This window comes from Carcharhinus amblyrhynchos, chromosome 33 (genome assembly GCF_965287045.1).
Source record: "Carcharhinus amblyrhynchos chromosome 33, sCarAmb.v2.hapA, whole genome shotgun sequence".
NCBI lineage: Eukaryota > Metazoa > Chordata > Chondrichthyes > Carcharhiniformes > Carcharhinidae > Carcharhinus > Carcharhinus amblyrhynchos.
The window spans coordinates 10,548,993-10,570,771 of NC_137356.1; the positions used below are offsets into that span (position 1 = coordinate 10,548,993).

The 21,779-nt window shown below is 46.3% G+C and overlaps 1 protein-coding gene across 1 annotated transcript; it reads right to left on the reverse strand.

The window, feature by feature from the left end:
- Positions 1 to 266: 266 nt before the first annotated feature.
- On the reverse strand, positions 267 to 16,687 carry LOC145361124 (G-protein coupled receptor 54-like). The gene is made up of 5 exons (XM_080216743.1): positions 16,585 to 16,687; positions 8,059 to 8,183; positions 5,576 to 5,711; positions 4,674 to 4,912; positions 267 to 758 (listed from the first exon to the last, which is right to left on the reverse strand). The coding sequence occupies exons 1-5, from the start codon at positions 16,670 to 16,672 to the stop codon at positions 408 to 410; spliced, it is 939 nt and encodes a 312-aa protein (XP_080072869.1). The 5' UTR covers positions 16,673 to 16,687; the 3' UTR covers positions 267 to 407.
- Between the last annotated feature and the right edge of the window lie 5,092 nt (positions 16,688 to 21,779).

The window sequence follows — 21,779 nt, forward strand, 5'->3', positions numbered from 1 at the left end:
TGTGTGTGTGTGAAAGGGAGAGAGATGTCTGTCTGTGCGGGAGAGATGTCTGTGTGCATGTGTGTGTGTAAGAGAGAGAGAGATATCTGTTCGGGTACACTGAGGGGGAATTTAGCATGGCCAATGCACGTCTTTGGGATTGTGCGAGAGGAAACCGGAGCACCAGGAGGAAACCCACGCAGACACAGGGAGAACATGCAAACTCCACACAGACAGTGACCCAAGTCGGGAATTGAACCCGGGTCCCTGGCGCCGAAAGGCAGCTGCGTTAACCACTGTGCCACCGTGCTGCCCACAGATTAGCTGTACATGGAGCATGGATTCAAAAGAAGGAAGTGTAGAGTTAATGTTGAGGAATTTCACTCTGTTCCATTCTCTTTCTAATCGATTGCCCATCTCCCAAGAGCTTAAGACTCCTCCGTGACAAACTTCATTTCTGCGTTCCTGGAGCCATTGCTGTCTCTCACTCGCTTCTTGAACATAAAGGGGAAAGCTTTCTTAAACGACTTCCTGAAACTCTCGCCCATGAAGGCGTAGACGATGGGGTTGATCGAGGAGTTGGCGTATGACATGCAGTGGGCCCAGGTCTTAATCTTGTAAGTGGCGTAGTTGGCATGGAAGTTTGTGTAGAAACCTTGGAAGAGGATGAAGAGTTGGATGGGGCCCCAGCAGATGGTGAACAACAAGACAATCACCACCACCATCTTGGTGACCTTGGCTCTCATGGTGATTGATCTCTCTGATAAATGATGTACTTGCTGTAAAAGAGGGGATGGAGAGAATTAATGGGGGCTTCCTGCACACACACACACACACACACACACACACACACACACACACACACACACACACACACACACACACACACACACGACTATAAGAACATAAGAAATAGGAGCAGGAGTAGGCCATCTGGCCCTTCGAGCCTGCCCCGCCATTCAATAAGATCATGGCTGATCTGTCGTGGCTCAGTTCCACTTTCCTGCCCAGTCCCCATAACCCTTAATCCCCTCGCTTATCAAAAACCCGCATCTTAAAAATATTTAGCGAGGCAGCCTCCACCACTTCAACGGGCAGAGAATTCCAGAGATTCACCACCCTTTGAGTGAAGAAGTTCCTCCTCAACTCCGTTCTAAACCGCCCTCCCTTTATCTTGAGGCTGTGCCCCCTAGTCCTACTGTCTTTTTTGAGCGGGAAGAGCCTCTCCACCTCTATCCTATCCATCCCATTCAACATCTTATATGTCTCAACGAGATCTCCCCTCATTCTTCTAAACTCTAACGAGTACAAGCCTAGTTTATTCAGCCTCTCCTCATAGTTCAACCCCCTCAACTCCGGCATCAGCCTAGTAAACCTCCTCTGCACTCCCTCCAAGGCCAAAATATCCTTGCGTAAGTACGGCGCCCAAAACTGCACACAGTACTCCAGCTGCGGCCTCACCAATGCCCTATACAGCTGCAGCAAGACCTCCCTACTTTTATATTCAATCCCCCTCGCTATGAAGGCCAGCATCCCATTCGCCTTCCTGACCACCTGCTGCACCTGCAGGCTGAATCCCTACAGTGCAGAAGGAGGCCATCCAGCCCATCAAATCTGCACCGACTCACTGACAGAGTCAACACTAAGGGGCAATTTAGCATGGGCAATCCACCTAACCTACACATACATATGTACACCCACATAAACACGCAGACACATATGCACACACACCCACACAAACACGCAGACACACACGCACACACACCCACACAAACATGCAGACACATACACATGTACACCCACACAATGCGCAGATACATACACACGTACACCCAGGCAAACACGCAGACACACATGCACATACATCCACGCAATGAGCAGGCACATATGCATGTACACCCATGCAATGCTCAAACAAGTAGATCCACACATATAGACAGGCAGACACATGCGCATGTACACCCACACACGCACATACACCCAGATACGCAGACACATAGATTCGTACACACATGCAAACACGCAGACACATATGCATACACACACACACATGTTGTTTTGTGATTAGTGAGTCTGAAGACTCCATTCTTTGCTGCTTCTCACTACAATATATTGTCAATACCTACACACAACACAGCTTTATAACAATATTTCAAACCTCACAAAACACAAACGTACCAGGATTGAGTGGGACAGAAGGTAAGCAGACGAAAGGACAAGGTTGATATTAATTCTAAAGACTGTTGAGAGTGATGTGCACTGATTCACTGCGAGCCCATTACCTGTCCTGTCCAGGCAATCTCACTCCACAAAGCCCACCTCCATCAGTAACAAACACATCTCCACCTATCATTCTACTCTCTGTCTGAAAGTTAATTGTGAATGATAAAAGGCAGTGAGCCACTTTCATCCCAGAATAATATCCAAATGTCTGTATTAGGAACAGGAAAGGTCATTCAGCCCCTCAAGCCTGCTATACCACCTGACAGTAGTGGTTGTAGAGGGTTATCTTTCAAACTGGAGGCCTGTGACCAGCGGTGCGCCTCAGGGATTGGTGCTGGGCCCACTGTTATTTATCATTTATATTAATGATTTGGGTGAGAATATAGGGGGGCATGGTTAGTAAGTTTGCAGATGACACCAAGATTGGTAGCACATTGGACAGTGAAGAAAGTTATCTCCAATTGCAACGGGATTTTGATCAATTGGGCCAGTGGGCTGACGAATGGCAGATGGAATTTAATTTAGATAAATGCGAGGTGATGCATTTTGATAGATTGAACCAGGGCAGGACTTACTCAGTTAATGGTAGGGCATTGGGGAGAGTTACAGAACAAAGAGATCTGGGGGAATATGTTCATAGCTCCTTGAAAGTGGTGTCACAGGTGGATACAGTGGTGAAGAAGGCATTCGGCATGCATGGTTTCATTGGTCAGAATACAGGAGTTGGGATGTCTTGTTGAAGTTGTACAAGACATTGGTAAGGCCACATTTGGAATACTGTGTACAGTTCTCGTCACCCTGTTATAGAAAGGATATTATTAAACTAGAAAGAGTGCGGAAAAGATTTACTAGGAGGTTACCAGGTCTCAATGGTATGAGTTATAAGGAAAGGCTGGATAGACTGGGACTTTTTTCATAGAAGGCTGAAGGGTGAATCTTATAGAATAATGAGAGGCATAGATAAGGTAGATAGTCAATATCTTTTTCCAAAGGTAGGGGAGTCTAAAACTAGAGGGCATAGGTTTAAGGTGAGAGGGAAGAGATACAAAAGGATCCAGAGGGGCACAGAGGGTGGTGAGTGTCTGGAAAAAGCTGCCAGAGGTAGTAGTAGAGACGGGTACAATTTTGTCTTTTAAAAAGCGTTTAGACAGTTACACGGGTACGATGGGTGTAGAGTGATATGGGCCAGATGCGGGCAATTGGGATTAGCTTAGTGGTTAAAAAAAACCCTCCCCCTTAATCGTTAAGCAGCTTTGTGCCCTCCCTCCTCCCTCCTCCCATCCCTCTGCACCCCTATTCCTGTGATTCACACACACACACACACACACACACACAAACACACACACACACACACAGACACACACACACACACACACACACAGACCAGACTGAAACCACCAGAGGGAGTTGCTGAGCAGGACTGTGCAATTGGTCAGAGACAGAATTTTAACTGGGATAATTAGTCACTGACGGCCACTGTTACAACCCGCGACAGAAATAAATCTATTCTGTGTGTTCAAGCAAATTAAATTAGACTTTTAAATTAAAATGTAATTCCCAACTTCTGACAGGAAATGTGTCCCGGTGAAATGTGGCCCTCCCCAGACACCTCCCACCTCTAAACACTGGAGCACATTTTTAAAAGAGACACACGACTTTCTCCTTACTCAATAAACTGAGCATCACTTAAACAGCCAGAGTTAATGGGACTTTACTCTTTTTCATTCCTGGAATGTGGGCGTATTGGCTAAGCCAGCATTTGTCACCCATCCTTCATCTTCAGAAGCTGCACTGGGACCCAGCCACATAAACACAGCTCCTTCCAGAGCAGCTCAGAGGCTGGGAATCCTGCGGCGAGTAACTCACCTCCTGACTCCCCCAAAGCCTGTCCACCCTCGATAAGGCACAAGTCAGGAGTGTGATGGATGGGTGCAGCTCCCAAACACTCAAGAAGCTCGACACCATCCAGGACAAAGCAGCCCCCACTTGATTAGCACCACGTCCACTCCCTCTGTCACCGGCACTCAGTAGCAGCAGTGTGTACCATCTACAAGATGCACTGCAGCTAATCACCAAAAATCCTTAGACAGCACCTTCCAAACCCACACCACTTCCATCTAGAAGGACAAGGGCAGCAGATACATGGGGAACACCACCACCTGCAAGTTCCCCTCCAAGCCACTCACCACCCTGACTTGGAAATATATTGGCCGTTCCTTGGCAGTCGCTGGGTCAAAATCCTGGAATTCCCTCCCTAACGGCATCGTGGGTTAACCCACAGCAGCGATTCAGGAAGGCAGCTCACCCCCACCTTCTCAAGGGCAACTAGGGATGGGCAATAAATGCTGGCCCAGCCAGCAACAACCATGTCCCGCGAATGAATAAAAACACTCAATGACCTGGCCTCCACAGCCCTCTGTGGCAAAGTCTCATGAAAAGCACGATATAAAAGTGGGTGATGTTCCGTTCACCTGATAGTTGCTGTCGATGGGTTCCACCATGGGCCGCCCCACCCGTTTCAGCATGATGGTGTAACACACGCAGATGGTGACCAGGGGGAGAAGGTAGACGGCCAGGAACGTGTACACAATGAAGGCTTTCTGCTGTGAATCGCTGGGGAACGCCTCGATGCAGTAAGTCTGCAGCCCGTACCAATAGCCCCACTCGATTCTGTGGTACATCGCCATGGGCACTGACAGAATGAAGGAACCTGCCAAAGACAAGGAGCGAAGGAAAGGAGGAGCAGATTTGACCGGGTGAAGGGAAAGAAATGATAGTTATTCAGAAAGCAGCCCCCCCCGACCCCCCCATCCTCTGTGGGATGACACGGTAGCCCAGTGGTTAACACTGCTGCCTCACAGCGCCAGGGACCCACATTTGATTCCTGGCCTTGGACAACTGTCATATGCAGTTTGCACGTTCTCCCCGTGTCTGCGTGAGTTTCCTCCCAGTGCTCCGGTTTCCTTTCACGGTCCAAAGATATGCAGGTTAGGTGGATTGGCCATGCTAAATTGCCCCTTAGTTTCCAAAGATGTACAGGTTCAGTGGATTGGCTATGTAAATATGTGGGGTTATGGATAGATAGGAGGGAGGGCCTGGATAAGGTATTCTGTCAGAGAGTCAGTGCTGACTCAATGGGCTGAATGGCCTGCTCCCGCAACTGTAGGGATTCTATGATTGTATGATTATATTTGCCGAGATGCCACCTATCCTCCTTCGTGTTATGGACAGTGCCCAAGGGATTGTCCTCCCTCGCTCCCCTGGACTTGTACAAGAGTCTATAACCAAAATGTCCATGGAATTACTGTGGATTCTGTGTCTGCCGACGTTCTCTTTCACCTCATCGGTGAATTTGTCTTTCAGTCGTACTCACCGATCCAGATGGCTATGCTGACTGCCATTGCCAGCCTGGGCGTACGGCGCCGGAGGGATCTGAGTGGGTAAACAGTTGCATAGCAGCGATCCACGCTCATAGCAGTTAGCGTGATACATGTGGCCTGGACGGTAACCTACAGAGAGAGAGAGTAGAGGGGGCAGAGGAATGGAAAGACACATTAGCTGTTCAAACTGCAGATTACAAATACCTTCCTCCTGCTCTAGAACAAAGAACAGTACAGCGCAGGAACAGACCCTTCAGCCCTCCAAGCCCGTACTGACCATGAAGCCCTAAATAAACTGAAGAAAACCTTCTGCCCTTACTCTGTATCTCTCTATTCCCCTCTCTAATCATGGACCCATCCAGATGCCTCTTAAATGTCGCTAACGTTCCTGCTTCCACCATCTCCTCTGGCAGCACGTTCCAGGCACCCACCACTCTCTCAGTGAAAAACCTCCCTTAAACTTTCCCCCTCTCACCTTGAACCTGTGCCTCCCTGTGTAATTGACACTTCCACCCTGGGGGAGAAACATCTGACTGTCCACCCTGGGGGTGTGCCTCTCATAATTTTCTAGACCTCTATCAGCTCTCTCCTCATCCTCTCCCTTTCCAGTGAAAACAATCCTAGTTTATTCAACCAATCCTCATCACCCTCGCCCTCGAGACCAGGCAACATCCTGGTGGACCTTCTGTGCACTTTCTCCAGGGCTTCCATAATCTTCCGGTAGTGTGATGCCCAGAGCTGCACACAATACTCCAAATGGGGCCTAACTTGCCCCCCGTCTCTTCTAAAGACCATTAGGAAAAGGACTAGATCATTTTGAATAGAACCTGCCTGATTTGTACCTCAACCCCTTTTATCCACAGTTCCATACGTAAATCCCTGTGAAATCCTATCCAACAAAAGCTCATCAATTAAGGCTTTGAAAGCTTTGGCTGGATTCCAAATCCTTCTGAGGTGAAAGAGGTTTTTGCTTCCATTCTTGCGTGAGAAGTCCTTCCTGATTCCTTTCTGAAAGAGTGAGGGTGAGAAATGGGGAGGAAGCCAGTTTGGGTTCTAACTCCTGATCCATAGAATCACTACAGTGCAGAAGGAGGCCATTTGGCCCATTGAATCCACACCGGCTTCTGAAAGAGCATCGTGTCCCTTAGTGTCCAAAGATGTGAAGGTTAGATGAATTAGCCATGATAAATTGCCCATCCCAGTGGCATTACCCCATCCTGACCTGTGTGTAAACTCACTCCCTGGCATTAACAATGACAGTTCAGGACAGACTAAATCCATGAGGTAATTTCCTTTTGTATGCATTCCTCGCACCCCCCTCACAACTCCCTATATCCCTCAAATCTTAGCTTCCATACGTAGAACATCGAACAATTCAGCACAGTACAGGCCCTTCGGCCCTCAAAGTTGTGCCGAGCTATGTCCAAACCCAAGATCAAGCTATCCCACTCCCTATCATTCTGGTGTGCTCCATGTGCCTATCCAATAACCGCTTGAAAGTTCCTAAAGTGTCCGACTCCCCTATCACAGCAGGCAGTGCATTCCACATCCCAGCCACTCTCTGAGTAAAGAATCTACCTTGGACAACCCTCCTATATCTCCCACCATGAACCTTATAGTTATGCCCCCTAGTAATAGCTACATCCAACTGAGGAAATAGTCTCCGCATGTCCACTCTATCTATCCCCCCTCATCATCTTATAAACCTCTATTAAGTCAGAATCCACATTGAATCATCTGAGCAACACAGTGGCCCAGTGGTTAGCACTGCTGCCTCACAATGCCAGGGACCTGGCTTCGATTCCCAGCTTGGATCACTATCTGTATGGAGTTTGCACGTTCTCCCCGTGTCTGCATGGGTTTCCTCCAGGTGCTCCAGTTTCCTCCCACACTCCAAAGTTGTGCGAGTTATGTGGATTGGCCATGCTAAGAAATTGCCCCTTAGTGTCAGGAGGGATTAGTGGGGTTACAGGGCGAGGGGCTGGGTGAGAGTATTGTTGGTGCAGGCTTGAGGGCTGAATGGCCTCCTTCTGCGCTGTAGAGATTCTATAATTCGATGATCTCTGTTACTTTGGGGAGAAAGACAAAATGGCAAATCTATCCCTAAATCCACACATCTTTTGAATCCATTCCGAACTTTCCGTTGATATTCATACCTACATCCCAAGCTCCTGGATTGGCCACGCTAAATTCTCCCTCAGTGTACCCAAATAGGTGCGGGAGTGTGGCGACTAGGGGATTTTCACAGTAACTTCATTGCAGTGTTAATGTAAGCCTACTTGTGACACTAATAAATAAACTTTTTAGCACAGCCCAGCCATACTTCAATCCAAAAGCGTCGTCTCCACACGCCCTCCTGCCTCCCACATCCTCCCCACCCCGCCTCCCCCGGGGCCATGTGACCAAATCTTTTGTCACTGAATAATGGTGAGCCAACGCTGATCGCGGTTCAATCCCAGAAGGCTTCCCTTGTTACCTGCTGTAAATAATTGACAAACTTGCACATGAAGTCTCCAAATATCCAGCTGGGCAGAGGGTAGAGAGTGGCTGTGAATGGGACACAACATACCAGGAATATGATGTCAGTCATTGCCAGGTTAGCTGAAAGTAAAGAAAGAGAGGGGGAGAAAAAGGAAAAAGTGAGTTCTTAGTACTCGCAGTTCCAGATTGGCAACAGATTAATTTAACCAAGCATTCTCCTTCTTAAAACAGGGATGAGAACTATTGTGAAGTTAGTGTTTATAAAGTTATAAAAAAACTATGAAAATGTTAAGAGTTGCAAAAATGTCTGTATAAAAATCATTTTAGTTTCTACTGTACTGATGAGCTGTAGGTGCGCCCAGTATCCAGACTGAAACAATGTATCAGGCAAAAACAACGGGGTTGCTTTGGTAGCAGACTTTAGGTGTTTAAACTAGAACATGTTTTTGAATATTTACCAATCAATCTGAACTAGGTATTTGAATAGCAGTGGATAATCAAATTTGAATTTGGTGTTTTGATAAATTGTAAACCAATCCAAAATGCGAATTTTGGTACGTCATCAGGGGGTACAAAACCACTCCCATAAGACCATAAGATATAGGAGCAGAATTAAGCCACTCAGTCCATCCAGTCTGCCCACCATTCAATCATAGCTAATCTTTGTCTCATCCTCATTCTCCTGCCTTTCTATGATCTATGATCTAAGACGATTGACATGGAGAGTGACGATTAAAAATTCTATTTTTGTTTGTTAGTAAGTCGGAATTGCAATTATCTAAACAACATTCCATTAGCATCTTGTTTCATTCAGTTTGTTAACAGTTTAATTAACCCGGTTACTGTTAGTTAGAAGAATAAAGTGTTACTTGTTTCTTTTAAAGATAGCCTTGGGTAGTTATTTGAGTTAAGCACTAAAAATTGCTGTAGGCAGATCGTACTGTTTCTCACACACTCTTTAATAGATTATAAAAGGGAGGTACTTCTCTTTGAGTGGGTGTGTGTTGGGTCTTGCTGTGCGCAGATTGGATGCACTGTGCCATTGGTCTGTAACTAGTTTCTCTTGATATGGTTAATGATTTCCAATTCTTGCTGCCGGAGTACTAAGAAATTGATTCCCGGAATCGTCTACAAAGAACGTAAATGATCTAAATGTGAATCATTTGGTGTTGATTGCCTGAACTATTCAAGGACAGCATGATTCCAAAATCCTATTACCTACAACAGTGGAGATAAATGTGCCTTGTTGGCAGGAGATAAAATCCACAGTAAGGTGGCTTTCCAAATTTACAATCCTTAATGTAAAGGGGCAGCAAGGTAGCACAGTGGTTAGCACTGCTGCTTCACAGCTCCAGGGACCTGGGTTCGATTCACGGCTCGGGTCACTGTCTGTGTGGAGTTTGCACATTCTCCTCGTGTCTCCAAGGGTTTCCTCCAGGTGCTCCGGTTTCCTCCCACAGTCCAAAGATGTGCGGCTTAGGTTGATTGGCCATGCTGAAAAATTGCCCCTTAGTGTCCTGAGAAGCTTGGATTAGCGGGTGAAATATGTAGGGATATGGGGGTAAGGCCTGGGTGGGATTGTGGTCGGTGCAGACTCGATGGGCCAAAGGGCCTCTTTCTGCACTGTAGTGTCCTATGATTCTCTGAGCCTACTCATTGCATGCTTTCCAAACCCAGGACTTGATTCTAGTATTTCATGTTAAAGTTCATGAGAGCTTCAAATTTCTAGGTGTCCAGGTCACTAACAACCTGTCCTGGGCCCCGTCATGCCAATGCTGTAGTTAAGAAAGCCCCACCAACACCTCTACTTTCTCAGGAGGCTAAGGAAATTTGGCATGGTCCGCTACGACTCTCACCAACTTTTACAGATGCACCATAGAAAGCATCCTTTCTGGTTGTATCACAGTTTGGTGTGGCTTCTGCTCAGACCAAGATCACAAGAAACCACAAGAACGTAGCCCCAGTCCATCAGACAAACCAGCCTCCCATCCATTGACTGAGTTTACTTTCCTGCTGCCTCAGAAAAGCAGCCAGCATAATCAAGGAGCCTACACACCCCAGACATTCTGTCTTCCACCTTCTTCCACCAGGAAAAGGATAGAAAAAGTCTGAGGTCACGTACTACCCAACTGAAGAACAGCTTCTTCCCTGCTGCTGTCAAACTTTTGAATGGACCTACTTAAGTTGATCTTTCTCTACACCCTAGCTATGACTGTAACACTACATTCTGCACCCTCTCCTTTCCTTCTCTATGAACGGCATGCTTTGTCTGAATAGCGCGCAAGAAACAGTACTTTTCACTGTATACTAATACACGTGACAATAATAAATCAGATCAAATAAACCTGGGGAGAATTTTCCAATAACGCTCAAGAAACTCAAAATCATCCCGGTCAAAGCAGCCTGATTATTCATTAGCATCCCATTCAGCAGCTTCTGCAGTCGCTCCCTCAAACTCCAGCAAGCAGTGCGTACCACCTACTGCAGAAACTCACCAAGGCTCCTTAGACAGCACCTTCCAAACCCACCAGCCCTTCCATCTCGGAGGACAAGGGCAGCAGATACCTGGGAACGCCACCGCCCGCAAGTTTCCCTCCAAGCCACTCACCATCCTGACCTGGAAATGTATCGGCCGTTCCCTCACTGTCTGGCGCTAATACCACTGGGCCACCACCTGGTTAAAGTTAAAGGTTCTATTTATTAGTGTCACAAGTAGGCTCACATTAACACTGCAATGAAGTTACTGTGAAAATCCCCTAGTCGCCACATTCCAGCGCCTGTTCGGGTCAATGCACCCTAACCAGCGCATCTTTCAAAATGTGGGAGGAAACCGGAGCACCCAGGGGAAATCCACGCAGACACGGGGAGAACATGCAAACTCCGCACAGACAGTGACCCAAGCCAGGGATTGAGCCCATGTCCCTGGCGTTGCGAGGTAGCAGTGCCCTAGCGGTAGCAATGGCAAAAACAGATTAACATTGTCTGGCTCGTAGTGGGATTTTGTTGTGTGCAAAATGGCTGTTGCATTTGCATTTGGAACAAGAAGCGCTGAATATCGAATTAATTTACATCGCTTTGCATTGCGAGCACCAGGTGAACGTAAGCCTTTTATTTTGGGTAGGATTTTGCGGCTGCGCTTACCCCAAAACCAGAAAATCCTGCCCCAGGTCAACAGACCTTTGCATCGCCTACCCCCCACCCCACCCCTACCCCCCCCAACCACCTCCCCCCCAACCCTTACCCCCACCCCGGCTACGATTCCCGTGGCGAGCAGGACAGGAAAATTACCCAGTTAGGTTTTGAAAAGTGTAAACCTGGTTGCCCTTGTTGAGTCTTTATAAAAGGAAGTTTATTTTTCAATGCAAAATGCACAATTTGAAATAGTCAACATGTGTATCCACCCAGAGTACAAATATGTTCTGTGCTTTAGAAAGACCCATTCACTGATCACTGCACTAACACAGCAGAGCCATCCTGATGAATAGAAAGTGGTTCCTAAAAGCTCACAAATCAGACACACTGTTCTCTTAATAGGTGCCTTTCAAAGCCATTACATGAATGACTTTAGCTCAATGGTCAGGTTCCACTGTATTTATATTGCCTGTTGGCCTGCAAACTTAATGCCGAGTTGCTGTAGGGTTAGGAAGCGTAATGGAGAACTTGCCCCTGTCTACATCAATGGGGATGAATTAGAAATAATTGAGAACTTCAAATGTTTAGGTGTCCACATCACCAATAACCTGCCCTGGTTCCTCCACACCAACACTAAAGCTACAAAAGCCCACCAACGCTCTACTTTCTCAGAAGGCAAAGGGAATTTGTCATGTCAGCTACAACTCTCACCAACTTCTATAGATGCACCATAGAAAGCATTCTTTCTGGTTGTATCACAGCTTGGTATGGCTCCTGCTCTGCCCAAGACTGCAAGGAATTATAAAGGGTTATGAATGACGCCCGATCCATCACACAAACCATCCATTGACTCTGTTTACACTCTGACTGCAAAGCAGTACACATCCCAAACATTCTCACTTCCACCTTTGTCCGTCGGGTAAAAGACACAAAAGTCTGAGGTCACGTACCAGCCAACTCGAGAACAGTTTCTTCCCTGCTGCTGTCAGACTTTTGAATAGACCCACCTTGCATTAAGTTGATCTTTCTCTACACCCTAGCTATGACTGTAACACTACATTCTACACCCTCCCCTTTCCTTCTGTATGAATGGTATGCTTTCTCTGTATAGTGCACAAGAAACAACACTTTTCACTGTATGCCAATACACACGACAATAAAAAATCAGATCAAATTTTTCAAGACGCCTAAGATTTCAAATTGACTGATTAACACATCCATGGCAATTTTCCATTGTACCCCGGCATTGCTAATTTATGAATTGCCCTTTGGAAAGGACTGTGGGTTAGATCCTGATTCAGAATTCAATGGAAATGGTGGCACAATTGTTAGCACTGCTGCCTCACAGCACTAGGGACCCAGATTCAATTCTTGCCTTGGGTCACTGTCTCTGTGGAGTTTGGACATTCTCCCCGTGTCTGCGTGGGTTTCCTCCAGGTGCTCCGGTTTCCTCCCACACTCCAAAGATATGCAGGTTAGGTGGATAGGCCATGCTAAATTGCCCCTTAGTGTCAGTGGGGAATTAACAGGGTAAATATGTGGGGTTAAGGGGATAGGGCCTGGGTGGGATTGTTGTCAGTGCAGACTTGATGGTGTGTGATCTCAAACTTTATAAATAAATAAACATAATTTTACCCCGGGCATCTGGATTATTAATGACAATACCACTATGTCACCATATAAGCAGCCCAACACGGCTGCAAGCCAATATAAAGGGGAAAGAGACCTAGTTCATCAGAGTTCTTGCAGTCAGCAGGAACTGCTACCCAAGTACTGCCATTGTCCATTATGTATCAAAGCAGGCCAAATCATTGTTTCTGAGGGCATTTGAGCAAAGACAAAGCTTAGAGCTACTCCCTCACCTTATTTTGTACTCCATTGGAAATACTGAGCTCCAGCCAAAACGTATCCCAATGTAAGATAGTTAACCCTCACCTATTCACCCCTACAGTCTCCCTTACAGCATCACCAGCATTTAAATAGCTCAGAGCTCACTTGCATTACGAAGCTAATCATTGAGTGAGAAAATCTCTTATGGTGCAGGTAACTGTTTCACGCAAAGTGACATTGAATTTAAAAAATGTTATTCTAACCGTCTCACTTTATTGGGAACTGAACTGGAAACAATCTGTTGCTGAACAAACGTTCCACCTTAGACTATAAGTTATAGGAGTAGAATTAGGCCATTCGGCCCATCAAGTCTGCTCTGCCATTCAATCATGGTTGATATGATTCTCATCCCCACTCTCTTGCCTTGTCCCCCCTACCCCCGATCCGCTTATTGGTCAAGGACTTATCTATCTCTACCTTAAAGACACTCAATGACCTGGCCTCCACAGCCCTCTGTGGCAATGAGTTCCACAGATTAACCACTCTCTGGATGAAGAAATTCCTCCTCATCTCAGCTTTAAAAGAACGTCCCTTCAGTCGGAGGTTGTGCCCTCAAGTTCTCGTCTCTCCCACTAGCGGAAACATCCTCTCCTCATCCACTCTACCTAGGCCTCTCAATATTTTGTAAGTTTCAATAAGATCCACCACCCCCCGCCCCCCCTCCTATCCTTCCAAACTCCATCAAGTACAGACGCAGAGTCCTCAAACGCTTCTCATTACGTCAAGGCTTTCAACTGCGGGATCATTCTTGAGAACCTCCTCTGGACCTTCTCCAAGGCCAGCACATCCTTCCTCAGATACGGGGCCCAAAACTGCTCGCAATACTTTAAAATTGAACACCAGTAAAATAGGGAGTACCAGCTCCTGTATACCTTAAAATGGGTGGCGCAATCACACAGTGATTAGCACTGCTACCTCACAGCGCCAGGGACCCTGGTTCGATTCTAGGCTTGGGTCACTGTCTGTGCGACAATTGCACGTTCTCCCCATGTCCGCGTGGGTTTCCTACGGGTGTGCCAATTTCCACCCACAGTCCAAAAGACATGCTGGCTAGGGCGCATTGGCCATGCTACATTCTCCCTCAGTGTACCCGAACAGGAGTGTGGCGACTAGGGGATTTTCACAGTAACTTCACTGCAGTGTTAACATAAGCCTACTTGTGACATTAATAAATAAAACCTTTAATTTTAACCAGGTGATGGCCTCGTGGTATTAGTGCCAGACTATAAATCTGGAAACTTTGGGAATTTTCGCATCCTGCCACGACAGAGGATGGAATTTGAATTCAATTACCCCTTAGTGTCCAAAGATGTGCAGGTTAGGTGGATTAGCCATGCTAAATTGCCCCTTAGTGTCAGGGGGATTGGCTGGGTAAGTACATGGGGATAGGGCCTGGGTGAGATTGTTGTCGGTACAGGCTTGGTGGGCCACATGGCCTCCTTCTGCACTGAAGGGATTCTATGGGGCGAATTGTCTGTACTGCCCACCACAGGCATTGCAGTAGGCGAGGGGCTGACTATGGAAAGGCTTGTTGACCTCGGCAGGGTTTTCCGGTTTTGGGAAGAGCACGGTAGGAAATCCCAACTTATGATTCTATTCTATGATTCTAAAATGGAATACCAATAAAACGGGGGATAAGAATACAGCTCCAGTATGCTTTAAAATGGAACCCCTGTAAACAGGAGGATAAGAATACTAGTTTGGATTGTTTTCTGGGGGAGTAGGGTAACTGGTTAAAATCATAGAATCCTACAGTGCAGAAGGAGGCCATTCGGCCCATTGAGTCTGCACCAACCACAACCCCACGCATACATTTACCCTAACTAGTCCCCCTGAAACTTAGGGGCAATTTAGCACGACCAATCCAACTAACCAGCACATCTTTTCGGACTGTGGAGCACCCGGAGGAAACCCAAGCAGACACAGGGAGAAGGTGCAGACTCTGCACAGACTGTGACCCCAAGCCGGGAATTGAACGCGGGTCCCTGGCACTGTGAGGCAGCAATGCTAACCACTGTGCCATCATGCTGCCCTCCTGTATATTTTAAAAATGAACACCAGTAAACCAGAAGATAAGAATACAGCTCCTGAACACTTTAAAATGGAACAGCAATAAACAGGCGATTAATACAGCTCCTGTACACTTTAAAATGGAACACGATTTAAACAGGGGGATAAGAATACAGCTCCTGTCCACTTAAAAATTGAAAATGATTTAAACAGGGGGATAAGAATACAGCTCCTGTCCACTTAAAAATTGAACATGATTTAAACAGGGGGTCAAGAATACAGCTCCTGTCCACTTAAAAATTGAACATGATTTAAACAGGGGGTCAAGAATACAGCTCCTGTATACTTAAAAATTGAACACAATTTAAACAGGGGGTCAAGAATACAGCTCCTGTATACTTAAAAATTGAACACGATTTAAACAGGGGTTAAGAATACAGCTCCTGTATACTTAAAAATTGAACACGATTTAAACAGGGGGTTAAGAATACAGCTCCTGTATACTTAAAAATTGAACATGATTTAAACAGGGGGTTAAGAATACAGCTCCTGTATACTTAAAAATTGAACACGATTTAAACAGGGGGTCAAGAATACAGCTCCTGTATACTTAAAAATTGAAGACGATTTAAACAGGGGGTCAAGAATACAGCTCCTGTATACTTAAAAATTGAACACGATTTAAACAGGGGGTCAAGAATACAGCTCCTGTATACTTAAAAATTGAACACGATTTAAACAGGGGTTAAGAATACAGCTCCTGTACACTTAAAAATTGAACACGATTTAAACAGGGGGTCAAGAATACAGCTCCTGTATACTTAAAAATTGAACACGATTTAAACAGGGGGATAAGAATACAGCTCCTGTATACTTAAAAATTGAACACGATTTAAACAGGGGTTAAGAATACAGCTCCTGTATACTTAAAAATTGAACACGATTTAAACAGGGGGTTAAGAATACAGCTCCTGTATACTTAAAAATTGAACACGATTTAAACAGGGGGATAAGAATACAGCTCCTGTATACTTAAAAATTGAACACGATTTAAACAGGGGGATAAGAATACAGCTCCTGTATACTAAAAAATTGAACACAATTTAAACAGGGGGTTAAGAATACAGCTCCTGTATACTTAAAAATTGAACACGATTTAAACAGGGGGTTAAGAATACAGCTCCTGTATACTTAAAAATTGAACATGATTTAAACAGGGGGTTAAGAATACAGCTCCTGTATACTTAAAATGGAACAGTATTAAAGCTGGGGGTTAAGAATACTGGTCGAATTGATTTTTGAGGGGATATAGGGCAATTTTTGAACCTCCACTGGTTAAAGTCTAAAGCAATATTGCCATTTAGTTAATCTGCACATTTCCCATGACTGACACTGGTATCTTTTTTGCTATATATATATTTTTGTAAGGGGTTTAGCATTTGGAATCTGACAAAGAGGGATCCAGTCCCAATTCAAGGGGCTCTCTCACCGATGTAGAAGTTGGTAGCTGTCCTCATCTGCCGGTGCTTGGTGACTACAAAGATAACCAGCGAGTTCCCCACCAGTCCCAGCAGCATGATCAGGGCGAAGGCGGACGGGACGAGCCAGGCGTCGGTCAGGAACGGCGGGTTGCCGTCCCCGGTAAGATTGAGCGGCGGCGCCGCGCTCGCCCACCCGAAGCCGGCGGCGGTGACCAGCTGCGGGCGCGCCGCCCTGCCGCCGGGGACGGTGGATGGGCTGCCGGTGTCGGCGGCGGTGCTGCTGCTGCTGGAGCCCATGTCGATTCCCGGGCGGTACATGGATGTTGACAGGAGGAATCCGCGGCTGTGTCTGAGCTGGCACGGTGAAACTGATCAGACTGCCCACATCAGGGAGAAAGTTCACCCCAAACTTCCCAATTATCCAGTCCCAAATCACCCAGTCTCAATATTCACCAGTCCCTATATTCACCCAGTGCCAATATTCACCCAGTCTCAATATTCACCCACCCCAATATTCACCCAGTCCCAATATTCACCCAGTCTCAGTATTCACCCAGTTCCAATATTCACTCAGTCTCAATATTCACCCAGTCTCAATAGCCACCCAGTCTCAATAGTCACCCAGTCCCAATATTCACCCAGTCTCAATAGTCACCCAGTCTCAAAATTCACCTAGCCCCAATATTCGCCCATGCTCATTATTCACCCAGACTCATTATTCACCTAGCCCCAATATTCACCCAGTCTCAGTATTCACCCAGACTCAATATTCACCCAGTCCCAATAGTCACCCAGTCCCAATATTCACCCAGCCCCAATTTAGTCTCAATTTCTTCAACCTGAATTTTCCAGCATTTTTTCCCAGTCGCTGTTTTATCCAGTCTCTTTCTGCAGCAACTATTTTATCCAATCTCTATTTTTCAGTCTCTGTATTCCAGCCTCATTTATCCAGCCTCGAATTATCCAGCCTCATTTACCCAGCCTCTATTTTCTCCAGCCTCTGGTCAGGTACATTTGTATCCGGATGGTGAAACAGGGGCTGGGAATTCTTCAAGAATTCAATAACCAGACCGAGGTTACTCGTGCTTCATTTCCTGAGATGCTGCTGCTGTTTTCTGAATGATAGTTCCACAGGAAAGATTGCGAATAACTGTAAAGAGGCGAGAGACAGTCTGATAGAAAGACTAGTTAGTGCCTTCCCCAGTTCCACAGTGACTGTAGAGAGGCGGTCTCAGAGAAAGACCAGTGCCTTCCCCCAGTGCCACAATGTCTATAGAGACACAGTCTAACAGAAACGCCAGTGCCTTCCCCAGTTCCACAGTGACTGTAGAGAGGCAGTCACAGAGAAAGACCAGTGCCTTCTCCAGTTCCACTGTAACTGTAGAGAGGCAGTCACAGAGAAAGACCAGTGCCTTCCCCAGTTCCACAATGTCTGTACAGAGGCAGTCACAAAGAAAGACTATAGTCCCTCCCCTCATCTCATCCCAACAAGATTAGCTAGGAGAAGATGGTAACTTTTTGATTTGATTTATTATTATCACATGTACTGGTTTACAGTGAAAAGTATTGTTTCTTGTGAGCTATACAAAGTATACCATTCATAGAGAAGGAAAGGAGAGGGTGCAGAATGTAGGGTTACAGTTGTAGCTAGAGAAAGATCAACTTAATGCAAGGTAGGTCCATTCAAAAGTCTGATGGCAGCAGGGAAGAAGCTGTTCTTGAGTTGGTTGGTACGTGACCTCAGACTTTCGTATCTTTTTCCCGACGGAAGAAGGTAGAAGAGAGAATGTCGGGGTGTGTGGTGAATTTGCTGGCTGCTTTTCCAAGGCAGCAGGAAGTGTAGATGGAGTCAATGGATGGGACTTGTAACGATGTTCTCATTACTCAATCTCAGAATAAATCTTAACCTATGGAGAAAATGTAAATATCATCAAACTTTATAACAATTGACAATGTTTTGTCATGTGTCTGTCAGATTTTTGTATGAAGAAAAATGGTGGCACGGTGGCACAGTGATTAGCATGGCTGTCCCACAGCGTCAGCGACCCGGGTTCAATTCCGGCCTCACGTTACTGTCTGTGTGGAGTTTACCTGTCCTTCTGTGTCTGCGTGGTTTTCCTCCGGGTGCTCCGGTTTCCTCCCGCAGTCCAAAGATGTGCAAGTTAGGTGGATTAACCATGCTAAATTTATTGAATAGAATCCCTACAGTACAGCAGGAGGCCATTCAGCCCATTGAATCTACACTGACAACAATCCCACCCAAGCCCTATCCCCGTAACCTCACATATATGCTTTCTAATCCCCCTGTCGTTAAGGGGTAATTTAGTATGGCCTATCTACCTAACCTGCATATCTTTGGACTGTGGAAGGAAACTGGAGCACCCGGAGGAAACCCATGCAGACACGGGGAGAATATGCAAACTCCACACAGATAGTGACCTGAGACTGGAAATGAACCCAGGTCCCTGGAGCTGTGGGGCAGCAGTGCTAAACACTGTGTCACCCTATAATTGACCCGTAATGTCCAAAGATGTGCAGGTTAGGTAGATTGGCCATGCTAAAATTGTGTCGTTGTGTCAGGGGGTTAGTAGAGTAAATATTTTTGGTTATGAGGATAGAGCCTGTGTGGGATTGTTGTCAGTCCAGGCTCGATGGGCCAAATGGCCTCCTTCTGCACTGTAGGGATTCTAACCATGGGATGCCTTTAAAGCTGAGGAAGTAATCTCTGAGTGTGGTTGCTACTGTAATGTGTCAGTTTTGGCACAGCAAGCTCTCACAAATGACAATGTGACAATGGCCAGATGGTGTGTTTTTCTGATTCTGATTGAGGGATAGATATTGGACAGGACATTGGTGAGAACTCCTTGGCTTATCTTAGAAATAGCACCATGGGATCTTTGACATTCACCCCAGGAAGCCCGCATGGTTTATCGTCCGAGAGCTGGCACCTCTTACTGTGTACATTGCCTAATGATAAAACCCAGAGCTAAAGTTTTTAAGTTTATTTATTAGTGTCACAAGACATCTTACATTTACTCTGCAATGAAGTTACTGTGAAAATCCCCTAGTCGCTACACTCCGGCGCCTGTTCAGGTACCAATGCACCCAAGCCAACGCGTCTGTGGGGCTAAGGTGATCAGGGGTTATGGGGAAAAGGCAAGAGAATGGGGATGAGAAAAGTCATGATTGAATGGCGGAACAGACTCAATGGACCGAGTGGCCTAATTCTGCTCCTATGGTGGGAACCAGAGCACCCAGAGGAAACCCACGCAGACACAGGGAGAAAGTGCAGACTCCAACCAGACAGTGACCCGAGGCTGGAATCAAACCCGGGTCTCCGGCGCTGTGAGGCAGCAGCACTGTGACCCTGATCCCGGTGACCAAATTTGTCTCATTCCTGAGTGGACCGTCTGAAGCGCGGCTCTCCCAGTGTGCTGCTTTTCTGAACAATTACTAATAGAGGAATAATGGTTGCCATGGTTACTGGAGCCAGCCATGCTTGTGAAGCAGGGAAACTTGTTCTGTGTTCCTGCTAAACTCACAATCTCACAGCGAGGCGACACTCCGCAATACTCCATTGATACAATTATCTTTTCCCAGCTCGTTGCTGTCTATTCCAGTGTCGGCTGCATAAAAACATGAGTGTCCGGTGGAAATGGAGGTTTGCAGAAGATGTATCCTGAACGCACAGACAATGCATCATCCCAACAACAGCTTGATGTGTTTTCATTGAATATTTTCTGCTTCTGTACCAAGCCTGTACGTTTGGTTAGGAATACAAATCCTCATTGTTTAATTTCAGGGAGGCACGGTGGCACAGTGGGTTAGCACTGCTGCCTCACAGCGCCAGGGACCCGGGTTCGATTCCCAGTGTGGGTCCACTGTCTGTGTGGAGGCTGCACGTTCTCCCTGTGTCTGCATGGCTTTCGGTGCTCCGGTTTCCTCCCAAGAGATGTGCAGGTTAGGTGGATTGACCATGCTAAATTGCCCCTTAGTGTCCCAGGATGCATAAGTTAGCAGGATTAGCGGAGTAAATGCATGGGGTTACGGAGTTTGGACCTAGTTTGGCTTGCTGTCGATGCAGATTAGATGGGCCAAATAGCCTCCTTCTAGAGTTTCCATGTTTCCATGATTAATTCGGAGAGGCAATACCTTAGTGGTATTATTGCTAGATTATTAATCCAGAACGCAGCTAATGTTCTGGGGACCCGGGTTCGAATCCTGCCACAGCAGATGGTGGAATTTGAATTCAATAAAAAAATTTGGAATTAAGAATCTACTGATGACCATGAAACCATTGTTGGAAAAATCCATTTGATTCACCAATGTTCCTTTAGGGAAGGAAATCTGCCGTCCTTTCCTGGTCTGGCCTACATGTGACTCCAGAGCCATAGCAATGTGGTTGACTCTCAATTGCCCTCCAAGGGCAACTAGGGATGGGCAGTAAATGCTGGCCCAGCCAGCGACACCCATGTCCCACAAATGAATAAAAATAAATTCTGTTTATCAAGTTGTCAGAAATAGGAGCCCTCGACTGCTCTGCCATTCCTGAACTTCTCCCCCAACGCCACTTTCTATATCCCGTTGATTCCCCCTTGTGCTCAGAACAGGGATTGGCCTCAGCTTGGAGACAGAATCATTCCCAGCACTCCGAGATGCATCACCTTCATTCCTCTGCATCATCACAAAACAATTTGAAATCACAACGTGTACCAGGGAGGGAGGATGTGTTTTGACTGCCATGTCGGGACTCCACACCATCACTCCAGCTCCCTTTCCTGGGCCCCATACTGTGGCTCCTCCTGTTCATAGAAACTAGAAGCAGGAGTGGGCCATTCGGCCTTTCGAGCCTGCTCTATCATTCATTATAATCACGGCTGATCATCAAATTCCATATCTTGATCCCCCCTTTCCCCCATATCCTTTGATCCCTTTAGCCCCAAGAGCTATATCTAATTTCTTCTTGAAATCTCATAACGTTTTGGCCTCAACTACATTCCGTTGCAGTGAATTCCACACATTCACCACTCTCTGGGTGAAGAAATTTCTCCTCACCTCAGTCCTAAAAGGTTTACCCCTCATCCTCAAGCAAAATGAAATGTCAAATTCTCCTGCACCATTGACAAACCCATTTAAAGTGTGTTGCCCAGGGTATCTCAAGCTAATCAATTGGTTGATGCAGAAGCCACCACTGTCCCATCAC

Excerpts from the sequence above, each read along its gene's own strand:
- LOC145361124 (XM_080216743.1), bottom strand. The coding sequence starts at position 16,672 with ATGCTGCTGGGACTGGTGGGGAACTCGCTGGTTATCTTTGTAGTCACC. Across the intron at positions 5,712-8,058 it reads TTGTCAATTATTTACAGCAG|GTTACCGTCCAGGCCACATG; the intron begins GTAACAAGGGAA and ends CTCTCTCTGTAG. Across the intron at positions 759-4,673 it reads CCATCGACAGCAACTATCAG|CAAGTACATCATTTATCAGA; the intron begins GTGAACGGAACA and ends CCTCTTTTACAG.